Source organism: Sus scrofa, chromosome Y, assembly GCF_054392235.1.
Source record: "Sus scrofa isolate SSC_HxYL_T2T_F1_AM1 chromosome Y, Sscrofa_HxYL_maternal_Yorkshire_Landrace_v2.0, whole genome shotgun sequence".
NCBI lineage: Eukaryota > Metazoa > Chordata > Mammalia > Artiodactyla > Suidae > Sus > Sus scrofa.
The window spans coordinates 10,124,524-10,139,277 of record NC_139402.1 but is presented as its reverse complement, the minus strand read 5'-3'; the positions used below and the strand labels follow the sequence as shown (position 1 = coordinate 10,139,277).

General features: G+C 35.6%; 1 protein-coding gene across 1 annotated transcript in view; it reads left to right on the top strand.

The window, feature by feature from the left end:
- The window catches only part of LOC110255320 (lysine-specific demethylase 6A), a 177,118-nt gene that overhangs the window by 140,969 nt on the left and 21,395 nt on the right, over positions 1–14,754 (top strand). The window contains 4 exon segments of the mRNA XM_085009005.1: positions 1,924–2,699; positions 8,052–8,181; positions 11,152–11,257; positions 11,901–12,106. Coding sequence (XP_084865131.1) covers positions 1,924–2,699; positions 8,052–8,181; positions 11,152–11,257; positions 11,901–12,106 — 1,218 coding nt within the window.

Below are 14,754 nucleotides of genomic sequence, written 5' to 3'. Positions count from 1 at the left end.
TTCTAGTTCATTGATTTCTGCTCTGATCTTTATGATTTCTTTCCTTTTACTAACTTTAGGTCTTATCTGTTCTTCTCTCTCAAGCTGCTTTAGATTTTAGATGTAAAGGTAGCTTGTTTATTTGGGCTTTTTCTTGTTTCCTGAGGTGAGCTTGTATTGCTATAAACTTTCCTCTTAGAACAGGCTTTTGCTACATCCCATAGGTTTTGGAGTGTTGCATCTTCATTGTCATTTGCTGCTAGGTGTTTTTTAATTTCCTCTTTGATTTCTTCAGTGATCCATTGGTTGTTTTAGGAGCATGTTGTTGAGTCTCCACGTGTTTGTGTTTTTTGCAGTTTTTTTCTTGTTTTTTTTTCTTATCCAGTCGTATAGCATTGTGGTCAGAAAAGATGCTTGATATGATTTCAATTTTCTTAAAGTTACTGAGGTTGGATTTGTAGCCCAGGATATGATCAGTCTTAGAGAATGTTCCATGTGCACTTGAGAAGAATGTGTATTCTGCTGCTTTTGGAATGGAATGTCCTATAAACATTGATTAAGTCCATCTGGTTTAATGCATGATTCAGGGCCTGTGTTTCCTTATTGATTTTCTGTGTGGATGATCTGTCCACTGCTGTAAGTGGGGTGTTAAAGTCCCCCACTGTGATTGTGTTATTGTCAATTTCTCCTTTTAAGGCTGTTAGCAGTTGCCTTATATGTGGTGGTGAACCTATGTTGGGTGCGTAGATATTTAAAATTGTTACATCATCTTCTTGGATTTGATCCTTTGATCATTATGTAGTGGCCTTCTTTGTCCCTTAAAATAGTCTTCATTTTAAAGTCTATTTTGTCTGATATGAGTATGGCTACTCCAGCTTTCTTTTGATCCCGGTTTGCGTGAAATGTTTTTTTCCATCCTCTCACTTTCAATTTGTAGAAGTGAAGTGGGTCTCTTGAAGACAGCATGGCATGTATATGGGTCTTGTTTTTGTATCCATTCAGCCAGTCTGTGTCTTTTGGCTGGGGCGTTTAGTCCATTCACATTGAAGGTAATTATTGATATGTATGATCTTATTGCCATTTTATTAATTACTCTGGATTTGTTTTTGCTGCTCTTTTTCCTTTCCTTCTTCTCTTGTTCTTTTCTGCCTAGAGAAGTTCCTCTAGTATTTGTTGTAAGGCTGGTTTAGTGTTGCTGAGTTCTCTCAGCTTTTGCTTATCTGTGAAGGTTTTGATTTCTCCTTCAAATCTGAACGAGAGCCTTGCTGGGTAGAGGAATCTTGGTTGGAGGTTTTTTCCTTTCATCGCATTAAGTATATCGTGCCACTCCCTTCTGGCCTGCAGAGTTTCTGCTGATATGTTTCTTTTAGGATGAAAATATATATATTTGAATAGACTAATAAAAATTCTCTAAGCTTATCTAAGATACAGTGGCACATTGAAATCAACAAAGTACCTCGGTTACAGAGTTTTCCCTAAAGATACTAACCCCTTTAATCAGATGATTAAAGAAACTTTTTTTAAGGTCTGTACCAGAGCATATGGAAGTTCCCAGGCTAGGGGTCAAATTGAAGCTTCAGCTGCCAGCCTACACCACAGCCACAGCAACAGCAGATCTGAGCTATGTCTTCGACCTGTACCACCACTCAAGGCAATGCTGGATCCTTAACCCAGTGATCGGGACCAGGGATTGAACCCATGTCCTTGTGGATATTAATCAGGTTTGTTACTGCTGAGCCACAATGAGAGCTCCTGATTGTGGAAACTCATAAATCGAACTTTTAGTATTTGGTTAAATGATGTTACACTTTTAGTTGTTTATATTCACTTCAAGTTGTTTGTATTTGGTGGCATTCCTTTTTTTTTTTTTTTTTAATTCATTCTTTATATGCCTTGGGAATTTGCATAATATTGGGTTTTAAAAGTTTTTGTTTTTGTTTTTAGGGGCTTCACAAAGGTCAGAGTGCACATTTGGCAGGACCTAATGATGGACAACCTTCATTTTCCTCTAGTCCTCTACAGTATCTCCAGGCGACTAGTACTGATACTCAGAAAAAGACTGGACATAGAACTCTGCCTAGCAGTTCAGTAATACAGGGAGCTGCTCTCAGTCACCTCTCCTCTAATATTGCTACCTCAGGTGGACAACAAGGCATTAACTTTACCAAAGACAGCACACCTTCAGGAAATAGATCTTTGGTGCCTGAAACAATCAGGCTTGTTGGAGACACACCTAATGGCTGTGCTGATATCAAGGGACTTTCTAATCACATTCGGCAGTTGATGACAGAACCTGTTTGCAGTCCTAACCATGGAGATTTGACATCACCAAATTTAATTTCAGACAATCCTAAAATCTCTGCCTTGTTGATTGAAAAAACCAATGACAGTGTGATGACTGGAGCTTGTGACAAAGTCAATAATATTCACCCAGAGAATCATACAAAGGCTAATAGTTTTGTTGGCTCTTCACCTTCTTCAGTCATTTCTACCACAGCATCTTCTCCAAAATCTGTTGAGAAGACAACCACAAATGGTATTACCAGCCTTAACAGTCCTCACGGTAGATTACAAACAATTAATGGAGAAGGGCTAGAGAATTCACAGAGCTCTAAAAAGGCAGACTTGCCTGTAATCACTTACAAACCTGATCCTCAGATTATACCATCGATGTCTGTGTCCATATACTCAAATTCTGCAGAAGTTCTTAAGGCATGCAGGTTAGTATGGGAAAGTTTATCACAAAGTAAAAATTGTTGACTCCTGACTTAAACAGGATAGTGAAGTAATACCTTGATTTTATAAGAAATATAGGTTTTGCTCCTAAAAAGCAAAAAAAAAAAAAGAAAGAAAAAAAAAGTAAAAGTTTTGCAAAATGTGATAATATACTCACTTACCCAAAAGTAGCAATTTCATAATGAACTTTGTTATATACTTCAGTATTATGATTACACCTATGCGTATCAGATGGAAAAAGCATTTTCTATCACCTGCTTTCTTTAAGAGGCCAGTCTGCAGTGTTACTCACCTCTTTTGATTTTCAGAGCTGTTTTTAGCATTTCTGTGATTCACCTTATTCTGGGGATTGAAATCAGAGAATGGGTTAATAAATGTATTTGGTAGAAAGCATCAAAGCCTAGAAAACCTTGCTGTTTGTTTTCTTTCTGATAACATTTTGTGTGACTCTAGGAGACATTATAAACTAGGTAGAAGTGAAGAGACAAGGGAAAGGATGAAAAAATTGAGAAATGATAATAGACTACCAGTCTCTGACAAAGGAAGCTGTATTATGCTACTTAAAGAATGAGCCTCAAAGATTTGCTTCTTAAGTGGGTTGCGTGGCCTTTAAAACAAAAAAACGGAAGAGTCAAAGAATGAGGCATGCTTTCCTTGATAGAGATTTCCCTTTCGGCAGATTCCTTTCAAACTTTTTTTAAAAATCGCCCTTTGGAGACATAATTCACATACCTTATGGTTTTTTTTTTCTTTAAAATGTGCAATGCATTGCTTTTTAATATATTTCCAGATATATGCAGCCATTACCAGAATCAATTTTTTAGCAGTTCTAAATCACCTCAAAAGCAAGCTTGGCATACAGTTTTTAAATTAATGTTTTTCTGTTTATATTAAACAATAAAATCTAGTCTAAAATTAAATAACAAATTATTTGCACACATGAGTATTTTATCTAAGGGAATAAAACATCAATGAAAGTTGGTTAAAGTGGCAGGGGTAATGTTTATAATTTTCTAGTATATATTTGAAATTTGAACAGTATTACATTGAGTATTCAAAAATTTTTTTTCTGGGAGTTCCTTGGTGGCTCAGGTTAAGGATTTGGCATTGTCATCACTGGTCTGTCTAGGGTTGCAGCTCTGGTGCAGGTTCAGTCCCTGGCCTTGGAACTTCTGCATGCCGTAGGCTCAGCCAAAAAAAAACTTTCTAATTGAGGTTGAAATGAAGTAAAATAGACAATATATATATACCATTAAATATGTAATCTAAAGATTACTTTTTAATCTACCTTAACTATTTAATTTATTACAAGTTTTGAATTTTAGAGGTGAAAATAATTATTGTTTAATTACTGTTTTTCTCTTGATACTAAGTTGTTTCATGTCTCTTCTCTATTGCTGTATTTATATTTTAATGCACTTTTAGATCGTTTTATCAGAAGGCATGTGTTATTAACAAACTTCTAAACTGAAAAAAAAGTTTTAAATATTTATATACTTTGTGTGTGTAGTGACCTGTGGTAAAGTAATAAAGAAATGGAAATAGTATTTTGTTTAATATGTAATTAAAATTAAGAAATCTGTCTTCAATAGTAGATTAAATTTTAATCCTTGTCTTTAATAGTAGAGTAAATTTTAAATTTCCCCTCATTAAGCAATGTATGTAAACATTAATTCAGAATAGTCCTTTTAGATTTAATTTTGGCTCAAAAACTTCTGAAAGGACTTTTGCAATATTACTTCAAATGTATAAATTTATTATTATGAATTTATTATCTTTGAAATGTTGCAGATTCCTACAAATGTATAGTTTTTCCAGCAAATAAAGTGTAGTCTTCCACCCTCAAACCGTTGTAAATGGAAAAACAAGAGAAAAGAAAGGACAGAGGAAAGAGAATAAAAGGACAGGTTCTGAAAGTTGAGGATAAAATTATTATGCAATTTAGAGCAAGAACCAGGATAGCCAATTATAACTTTCCTGTGGGGACTGATTTTGATAACTAATCCTCTTTGCAAGATTAGTTCAGGGAAACATCAGTGTAATCAGTGTCCCTTGCTGTATCTCCTCCTTTTGTTCACTCTCTATTCATTTTCCTGGCTTTAGCACTTTCTATTTTCTTGAAACTAACCCCTGTTGACCTTGTTTTCTCCTTTTAACTGAATCTGGAAAGTCTGGAGGAGACTGGAGTGGCTATTATTCACAACCATCTCCTTATGTATTAGGAGTGATTGGTATTTTAACAGAGAAGAAACTTATGTTTCCATTATTGTAAAAAAAAAACAGTATCAGTTCTTTCTATGAAATACCAGTATCTTCTGTGTTAACCCTAAATGATAGAGACATGTTAAGAAACTAAACTAAAAACAGACTAAAATTTTTAAAAACCCAAAAAAACTAATTAATGATTTCATCATACTAATTGAGCAGAGTTTGATCTTTTTGTCCACATTCCTCACAGGTTTTAATGTGAGAAACTTAATTTGTGTGTGTGCTCTTTAGGGCTGAACATGCAGCATATGGAGTTTCTCAGGCTAGGGACTAAATCAGAGCTGCAGCTTCCTGGCTGCACCACAACCACAGCAACTCGGGATCCTTAACCCACTGAGCAAGGCCAGAGATCAAACCTATGTCCTCATGGATACTGTTCAGGTTTGTTATCACTAACTCACAACAGGAATTCCCGATTGTTAAAATTTTAAACTGTTGTTGTTTGGTTCATTTTGGTTGCCTAAAGTTCATAATAACTGTTGTTTTTTGCTTCTGTTAAGATTTCAAATTATAACTTAAGCATTTCAGTGGTTTGATTAGCTTTGGCTCCCTTGCTCATACCTCATCTTTTTTCCCCCCATTTTCAAATATATTCATATTTATGTTGCTTAATTATTCTATATATTCATATTTTATTGCTATAGAATTATAAAAATTATACGCACAGAATTCTAATAGCTATCAATTCCTGTCACCTTGTTTGATTTTTCATGTTTGATAAGCTTATAAATTTTGTTCAAAGACAAGTATTTAATCCATGTTACAGTATCTTAAAGTATTAATATTATGTTGTATCATCTTTCTCTAGGAAACAGTTTTTTTGTAATCAAATTGAATCACGTCATGTAAAATATAAAGAGTAGGAGTTCCCACTGTGTTGCAGTTGGATTGGTGATGTCTCTGCAGTGCTAGGACACATGTTCAATCCCTGGCACAGTGGGTTAAGGATCTGGTATTATCACAGCTGCACTGAAAGTGATTGTTGGCCCAGAAACTCCATATGCCACCAGGCAGAAGGGAGGCCGGGGCAGGGGGGAGAAAAAAATGTATAAAGAGTTACAGATAAATAATTCAACATTGAAACCAATTTTTTTAATTATGTAGAGATAATAATTGTCTCCTATTATACTTTAGACATATATATTTGTTGAACACATCAGTTTCATGGAGTTTATAAATTATGATTTATTTTGTATTTAAGTTTAAAGCTTAAAATATATTATAGCTAACAGGAAACCTGTGGGTCATTATGCCTTGTGGATGCATAATGAAACCTAGGTATTTGCTAAGCATTTAACCTTAAATAAAAGTATAACATTTTCTTTTTTGAAAAAATAAGAGAAATGCTTTTCCTTACAAAGAGAGAAATCCACATCTTAAACCTAATTTTGTAACAAAAACTCCATCACTGACTGTTTTTAGTTTAAAAATGGGTAAAAATAGGTCGTGTACACTAGAGCTGTGTATTATGTCATCTCAGATAATAAAACACAAAAACTTCTATTTTAAGCTTTAGTTTCAGTTAGTCCTACCAAAAAATTCTGAATTTGGGCATTTCTTCCCTTTACCAAATATAATGCTAAACAAGGAATGGTAGTTCTACTTCAGTTTCTGTAATTATGTAATTTAAAATTTAAAATATAATTTGTTCTGCAGAAATAGTTATTTGTTCTGAAGACATCCAGTGTATATTTCACTTTCAAAATAAAGCTTTTGGGAATTCCTGTCATGGCACAGTGGAAATGAATCCGACTAGGAACCATGAGATTGTGGGTTCAATCCCTGGCCTTGCTCAGTGGGTTAAGGATCCAGTGTTGCCATGAGCTGTGGTGTAGGTCGTAGATGCGGCTCGGATCTGGCTTGCTGTGGCTGTTGTGTAGGCTGGCAGCTGTTGCTCCGATTAGACCCCTAGTCTGGGAACCTTCATGTTCCCTGGGTGCGGCCCTAAAAAGACCAAAAAAAAAGAAAAAGAACTTTTGAGTTCTTACCTGCTATTGTAATATTTTAAGAAGTCTTTCCTTATATATCTTAAATTTTTCACTTTCAGTAACTGAATATAATAACAGGAATCATTTCAATGGCTTAACAGTTTTCTGTATTTGTTTACTCAGTTTAAAACTTTAAGGATTTGGAGGAGTGGCACTGTGGAAATGACTCCAACTAGGAACCATGAGGTTGTGGATTCACACAGTGAGTTAGGGATCCGGCGTTGCCGTGAGTTGTGGTGTATGTGACAGAGGCAGCTCAGATCTGGTGATGCCGTGGCTTTGGCTTAGGCTGGCAGCAACAGCTCTGATTGGGCCCCTGGCCTGGGAACCTCCATATGCTGAGGGTGCAGCCCTAAAAAGACAAAAGGCCAAAAAAAAATTTTTTAAAGATTTAGAATTATCCTTCTAATAGCCTTTCACTGAAAAGTGAATTTGAGTTTAGCAGTAACATTCTTGCATTTTAAGAATTTATAACTTATAAAATATGATTCCTTTCATATTTGAAAAAAATAATTGAGACACTATCAAGTAAAAATTACGTATATTATGAGGATGCATAGCAATGATACACATCCCTTTAAAAATAATTACAGTCTATAAATTTAGTTGACTGATGTTTTGAGAATAGAAAACAAATGGTCTTTTTACATTTGAAATTTGTCATAAAGATATTCTGGAAATAAGATCAAGCAAAAGAGATATGTCACTGAAATCATTGTTATAAATCTGTTTTGGTTCAAGTTGTTGTTTTAACATTAAATGAAGGAAACCTCAAGGTAAATCCTGAAAAATTGGAGTTCGTATTCTTTAGGTGAGATAAATTGCAAAACTATGAAAAAAATTTTGTGAGTAGTTTTTGTTTTTTGAGTATACAGCATATTTAGTGATAAAAGGAATCAAATACAAATGATGAAGGCAAATATTGAAGTTAACAGTTCTTTTCTTTCTTAATTGATAAGAATATTCTAGAATGATTTTATTGCTTTGAGACACCCTATACGTAGAACTTTACTCTTTATGTTAGTCATCTGTTTTCAAAATTATAGTATAAATGATATTTTTCTTCTGATTGTTTTGTAGGAATTTAGGTAAAAATGGTTTGTCTAACAGTCACATTTTGTTGGATAAATGTCCACCTCCAAGACCACCAACTTCACCATACCCACCCTTGCCAAAGGACAAGTTGAATCCACCCACACCGAGTATTTATGTGAGTCTAATAACTAGCTAGAAATAAAGCAAGTGTTTGAGGTTGTCCATCTTTTAAATATATTTTTAAACCAGTATAGATTCTTCTGGAGAAGATTAAATTTTTTCTCACAGTAAGTTTGAAAATACTTTGAATAACATGTCTGTATCCTAAAAGGTAAAAAGGTGACCTCTCTCAATCTATAAATATGATCCTTTACCTGTTTTTGTAAATAAATTTTTATTGTTAATGTAGTCATGTTCATTGATACATATGTTGTCTTATTGCTTTGCACTAGATTGGCAGAGTTAACTAGTTACAAATAATAACAGGTAGTTCATAGAAGAAAAATTATTTACTATCTCTCCTTTTCAGAAAGAATTATTGACCACTGCAATATTTAAGAAAGAATTTTTCGAAGAGAGTATTTAAGTTTAAAATGTCTTCTCACTTATGGACTGGAATTAAGTGAGAATAATAATAGTTGTTTTTATGTCAGTTTTTTGTTAACATGGCTCTCAATATACATTCTGTCATCTGCTGATTGTATAGATTTTGAAATTCATTTGACTTTATGCTTCAATTAAAAAAAGATTTTTCGAGCTATAAAAGAAGTTGTGAATGTACAAATGATGAGTGCATGTTAATAACATGGTTAAATATAAGTAGATCATTTTAAATTTCAGTTTGAAACAAAACATTTTTACTTTTCAGAAAATTAGGCATTTGTGGAGTAACTGCTTTGATGCAACATCTTAGGAGTGCTGAGACATAGGTTCAATCCCTGGCCCAGCATGGTGACTTAAGGATCTGGCTTTGACACAGCTGTGGCTTGCATCTGATCCTTGGCACAGGATCTCCATATGCTGTGGGGCAGCCAAAAAGGAAAAAAAAGTTTAGGCATTTGATAAAGTGTGATGTTAATTAAATCAAAATAAATTTTAAGAGTTTCTTCTTTCAGTTTTTACCATTCCCTTCTAAAATATAACTGAGGAGTTCCCGTCATGGCGCAGTGGTTAACGAATCCGACTAGGAACCATGAGGTTGCAGGTTTGGTCCCTGCCCTTGCTCAGTGGGTTCACGATCCAGCTTTGCTGTGAGCTGTGGTGTAGGTTGCAGATGCAGCTCGGATCCAGCATTGCTGTGGCTCTGGCGTAGGCTAGTGGCTACAGCTCCAATTCGACCCTTAGCCTGGGAACCTCCATATGCCATGGGAGTGGCCCAAGAAATAGCAAAAAGACAAAAATAAATAAATAAATAAAATTTAAAAATAAAAAAAGTACTTCTTTAAAAAAATAAAATAAAATAAAATAAAACTGAAAAAATTCTAAGCAAAAAAATAAAGTTGGAAGTATTTAGAATGGTTTTATAGATATCAGAACCAGAGTTTAGAAATCTGGTCTTCTTTTTAACTAGGTGTTTTATAAATCCTTTACCAAATTAAAATTCTCTTACTGTTAAAAGAAGGTCTGGATTTAAACCTTCTTTATACAGGTTTTGAGTTTGAAGGGTATAAAATTCAACTTCATGGATATAAATGAAAATTTATCTTTTGTGAGTCTTAGCAAATAATTTTTTTTTTTTTTTTTTGTCTTTTTTTTTTGTCTTTTTGTCTTTTGTTGTTGTTGCTATTTCTTGGGCCGCTCCCGCGGCATATGGAGGTTCCCAGGCTAGGGGTTGAATTGGAGCTGTAGCCGCCAGCCTACGCCAGAGCCACAGCAACTCGGGATCCGAGCCGAGTCTGCAACCTACACCACAGCTCACGGCAACGCCAGATCGTTAACCCACTGAGCAAGGGCAGGGACCGAACCCGCAACCTCATGGTTCCTAGTCGGATTCGTTAACCACTGCGCCACGACGGGAACTCCAGCAAATAATTTTTTATTTTGATAACAGCTTTTAAAATACTTTTTTGTTGTTGTTTTTTTGCCATTTCTTGGGCTGCACCCATGGCATGTGGAGGTTCCCAGGCTAGGGGTTGAACCGGAGCTGTAGCTGCCAGCCTGCACCAGAGCCACAGCAACACCGGATCCGAGCCGCATCTGCGACCCACACCACAGCTCATGGCAACACCAGATCCTTAACCCACTGAGCAAGGGCAAGGATCGAACCTGAAACCTCATGGTTCCTAGTCACATTCGCTAACCACCTGAGCCCTGATGGGAACTCCTTAAAATACTTTTTTTTAATACCCACCCTGTGGCATATGGACCTCCCAGGCCAGGGATCACCTCAGAGCCACAACTGTGAACTAAGCAGCAACTTCTTCAATGCTGGATCCTCAGCCCACTATGCCAGGCCAGAGATCAAATCTGTGTCATAGTGCTCCCAAGATGCCCTGGATCCTGTAGCTCTGCAGCAGGAGTTCCTTGCAGTTGAATTTTAATTTTAATTTTTTCCATGTGTTTCATACACTAATTATGGAAATACCTTTGGGAGGTACTTTTGAACCACTGAGCTATTTAAATATCATTTTGTAGGGTTCCTGTTGTAGCTCAGCAGGTTAAGAACCTGACATAGTATCATTGAGGGTGCGGGTTCAGTACCTGGCCTCACTTAGATCTGGTGTTGCATGAAGATGCAGTGTAGACCACAAATGCAGCTCAGATCTGGTGTCACTGTAGCTGTGGTGTTGGCTGACTCCACTTGGACTCCTAGCCCAGGAACTTCCATATGCCATAGCTGTGGCCATGAAAACATAGTAAAAATACATAAATATCATTTTGTGAATATTGGTATGTTGTTTTAAGAAGTTAACATCATTTCAGGATTAATTAAATTTAAAATGCATTTCTTTAAAAGTAAATTTGTATAGCTGTTTTCTCCTAATAGGATTTTACTGAAAAGACTAATGAGAAAATACTGCAATGGAGGTTGCTCACAGTGTTAATGGTTAAGGTTCATTGCTGACTGACAAAAAAAATGAAAACAAATTTGCAGGATATACTTAGACATTTTTTGAGCTCTAACAAAAACATTTCAATTTTACAGTTGGAAAATAAGCGTGATGCTTTCTTTCCTCCATTACATCAGTTTTGTATAAATCCCAAAAACCCTGTTACAGTAATACGTGGCCTTGCTGGAGCTCTTAAATTAGGTAAGATTATTTTAAATGTTTACCATTTCTTTTACTATTGTTTAAGTTTTAAAACTGGTGGAAATACATTTTTTCCAGTTTTTTTTCCCCCAGTTTTTATTTTAATGTTTTCCTCCTTTTCTGTCACTTTTCCTTTAGCACATTTTTAAAAAGCGATGCTTATATTGGCTATTGGCAAATTTTTTATTTTTTGCTATGCCCATCGCATACAGGAGTTCCCAGGCCTGGGATTGAAGCTACTCTGCAGCAGTAACCTGAGCCACAGCAGTAACAGTGCCAGATCCTTAACTCATTGTACCATCAGGAAACTCTGGCTATTGGCAAATTTATGGAGGATTTGTACCTGTTTTTAATTTGGTGTCGTTGTGCATCATAAGTGATTTAAGTTAAATAATGGAAGATATTTTGTATGTAACATGTAGGTAAAATTATGTCCTGCCTATGTCCTTCCTACAGCCCTTTGTTACACCTTGTCATAATAGTTAGATTTAGTAATTCCTGGGATTGTTGTACAAGTTTGGCACAGTATCACTTGAAGCAGTCTTCGGACAAAAGGCTGGAGCACTGTAATTTTTTTTATATACTTCTGAATATTCATTGTACCAAATACATTTTTATTAACAAAATCTATTTATTCATGAAGATCTTGGACTCTTCTCTACAAAAACTTTGGTAGAAGCTAACAATGAACATATGGTGGAGGTGAGGACACAGTTGTTGCAACCAGCAGATGAAAACTGGGATCCCACTGGAACGAAGAAAATCTGGCGTTGTGAAAGTAATAGATCTCATACAACAATTGCAAAGTATGCACAGTACCAGGCCTCATCCTTTCAGGAGTCATTGAGAGTAAGTGTGTATTTGTTGCATATTATTTTGCAAAGTGCCCTCAACTTTTCTAATGGTTTTATGAATGCTAATGTTATGAAAATTACTGAACTTCATTCTTTTTTTAAGCCCAAACCTGCAGCATAGGGAAGTTCTCAGGCTTGGAGCCAAATCAAAGCTAATGATGGCCTACACCACAGCCACAGCAACACCAGATCCAAGCCACATCTTTGACCACAGCTCAGGGCAATGCCAGATCCTTAACCCACTGGACAAGGCCAGGGATTAAACCCAGTCCTAGGTGTTCATCAGGTTTGTTTCCTCTGAGCCACAATGGGAACTCCCTAAACTTCAGAATATTTAAACAAAGTTATAGTTGGTGAAAATACATATTGTTAATAGAGAAAATACTATCTTATATGATATCCCTATTTCTAAAATGTTCCTATTTAAAGTGATAAAGTAGGTCTATGTAAATAGTTGCTAAATGAGTTTAATAGGAAGATTGTTTTCTGGGTAGCTCTTAGGTTCAGTAAACGAAAAGATGTTTTGTTTTATCTGAAAGGTACTGCATGAAGAAGCATTACAACATTCTCTGTCCATTATAGTCTCTAGAGAAAACTGCAGGGGAAGCAGAAATCTATAAAAACCTCTCAAAATACATGCCTTCCTTTGTGAACCTATGTTTGTGAATGCTTTGAGTTTCTCACTTTTACAAATGATGTTAGCTGTAGGTTTTTTGTCAATGTTCTTTCAAGTGGAACAAGTTCCTCTCTATTCCTAGTTCAGGGACAGTAATTTTATCATCACAAGTGTTTGATTTTGTCACATGCTTTTTCTGGATCTGTTATTATGATCATGTGATTTTTTTACTCTCTTCATATGTGTTACACTGATTGATTTCCTTTATTTTTTATATTGTAAATTCTGACCTATATCATTTTTCTTCTCTGGAGAACTAAGTTTTCTTGCAAGAGTTTTTCTAGCAGTAGATTCTCTCAATTTTTGGTCATCTGAAAAGTCTTTACTTCTTTCTTTTAAAGGATAGTTTAGCAAAGTACAGCGTTCTATTGAGATTTTATTTTTCTTAGAGTTCTTTCATGGTCTTTGATGAAGAGTTCTATGTTAATTATTATTTTTGCTTCTGTATAAATAGAGTGTTTTTATTTTCTCTGGCTCCTTTCTGAATGTTTTCCTAATCTTTGATTTTTCTGTAGTTTGAGCATTATATGCCTTGATTTTGGGTTTGGACATTTATCCTTGATTTTACTCGGAGCTTCAATGTTCTGTACTTTAATATCTGTCTTTAATTTTTAAAAACTCTTTGTCATTGTATTTATCAGGTATATTTTTTGTTCATCTATTTCTTCTTCTGGTTTCCCAATTTGTATATCTTAACACCTTTTGTAACTTTTCCCACAGTTCTTGCATATTCTCTTTTGGGTGTGTTTTTTTTGTTTGTTTGTTTTTTTGTTTTTTTTTTTGTCTTTTGTTGTTGTTGTCGTTGTTGTTGCTATTTCTTGGGCCGCTCCCGCGGCATATGGAGGTTCCCAGGCTAGGGGTCTAATCGGAGCTGTGGCCACCGGCCTACACCAGAGCCACAGCAACACGGGATCCGAGCCGCTTCTGCGACCTACACCACAGCTCACGGCAACGCCGGATCGTGAACCCACTGAGCAAGGGCAGGGACCAAACCCGCAACCTCATGGTTCCTAGTCGGATTCGTTAACCACTGTGCCACGACAGGAACTCCCTCTTTTGGGTTTTTGAGGATTTTTTTCCTTTTCCAGATTTCAAAGTTTCAGATGGCTTCAAACTCAGATTTTTCCTTAGCTGTATCCATTTTAATAAGCCCGTCAAAAGCATTAATTTATGTAAGTTTTCTTGACTTGTGGCATTTCTTTTTAGTTCTTTTTTAAAATTTCCATTTCCTTGCTTTTATTGCCTGTCTATTCTAGCATGATTCCTACATTGTCATCTAGAATTCTTTGGTATATTAAACTGTGGTTTTAAATTCTTAATCTTAGACTCTCTTCTGTGCCATGTTAGCAACTGTTCCTGGTGTCTCCAAATTATTTTTTTTTACTTTAATTTAAGCTTATAATTTTCTGTTGAAAAACAGACGTGATGTGTTGGATAAAAGGAACTGCTATAAATGGGCTTTTAATGATGGTTGGTAAAAGTATTGGAGTGTCAGAGGTATTTTATTATTCTATGAATTGGTCTATGCTGTGAATTTGACTAGTGCTTTTGCTTTTTTGTTTGTTTGTTTTTCCCTTCTTTAGGTAAGACAATATAGCTAGAGTGTATTTCCCTCCTCTCTGGAGATGTAGGTCCTCATAAAACCACAGAAAGTTAGGCTCTGGTTACATGGTTTTTTCCTGAGGACAGGTTTTGGTATGAAGAAAAGAATGCTCTGTGTCAGTATGATGATTTATGGGACTAAGCAGAAGGTGATTTTTTTCCTGATATTTTCTGTGGTTCTTTCCTGGCATTGGTATCCATGGAGATTTCTGCTCCCATTAGTTTTGATTTCCATTACTTACCCTTTACTACAGTTTTGGAGGCAGTTTGCATGTTCTTACTTCTCACTGATCCAAGAACTGTTAATTGCTTGCTTTGTTCTTGTTAGGTAGAATGGCTACGTCTGACCTTACATGAAGAATCCC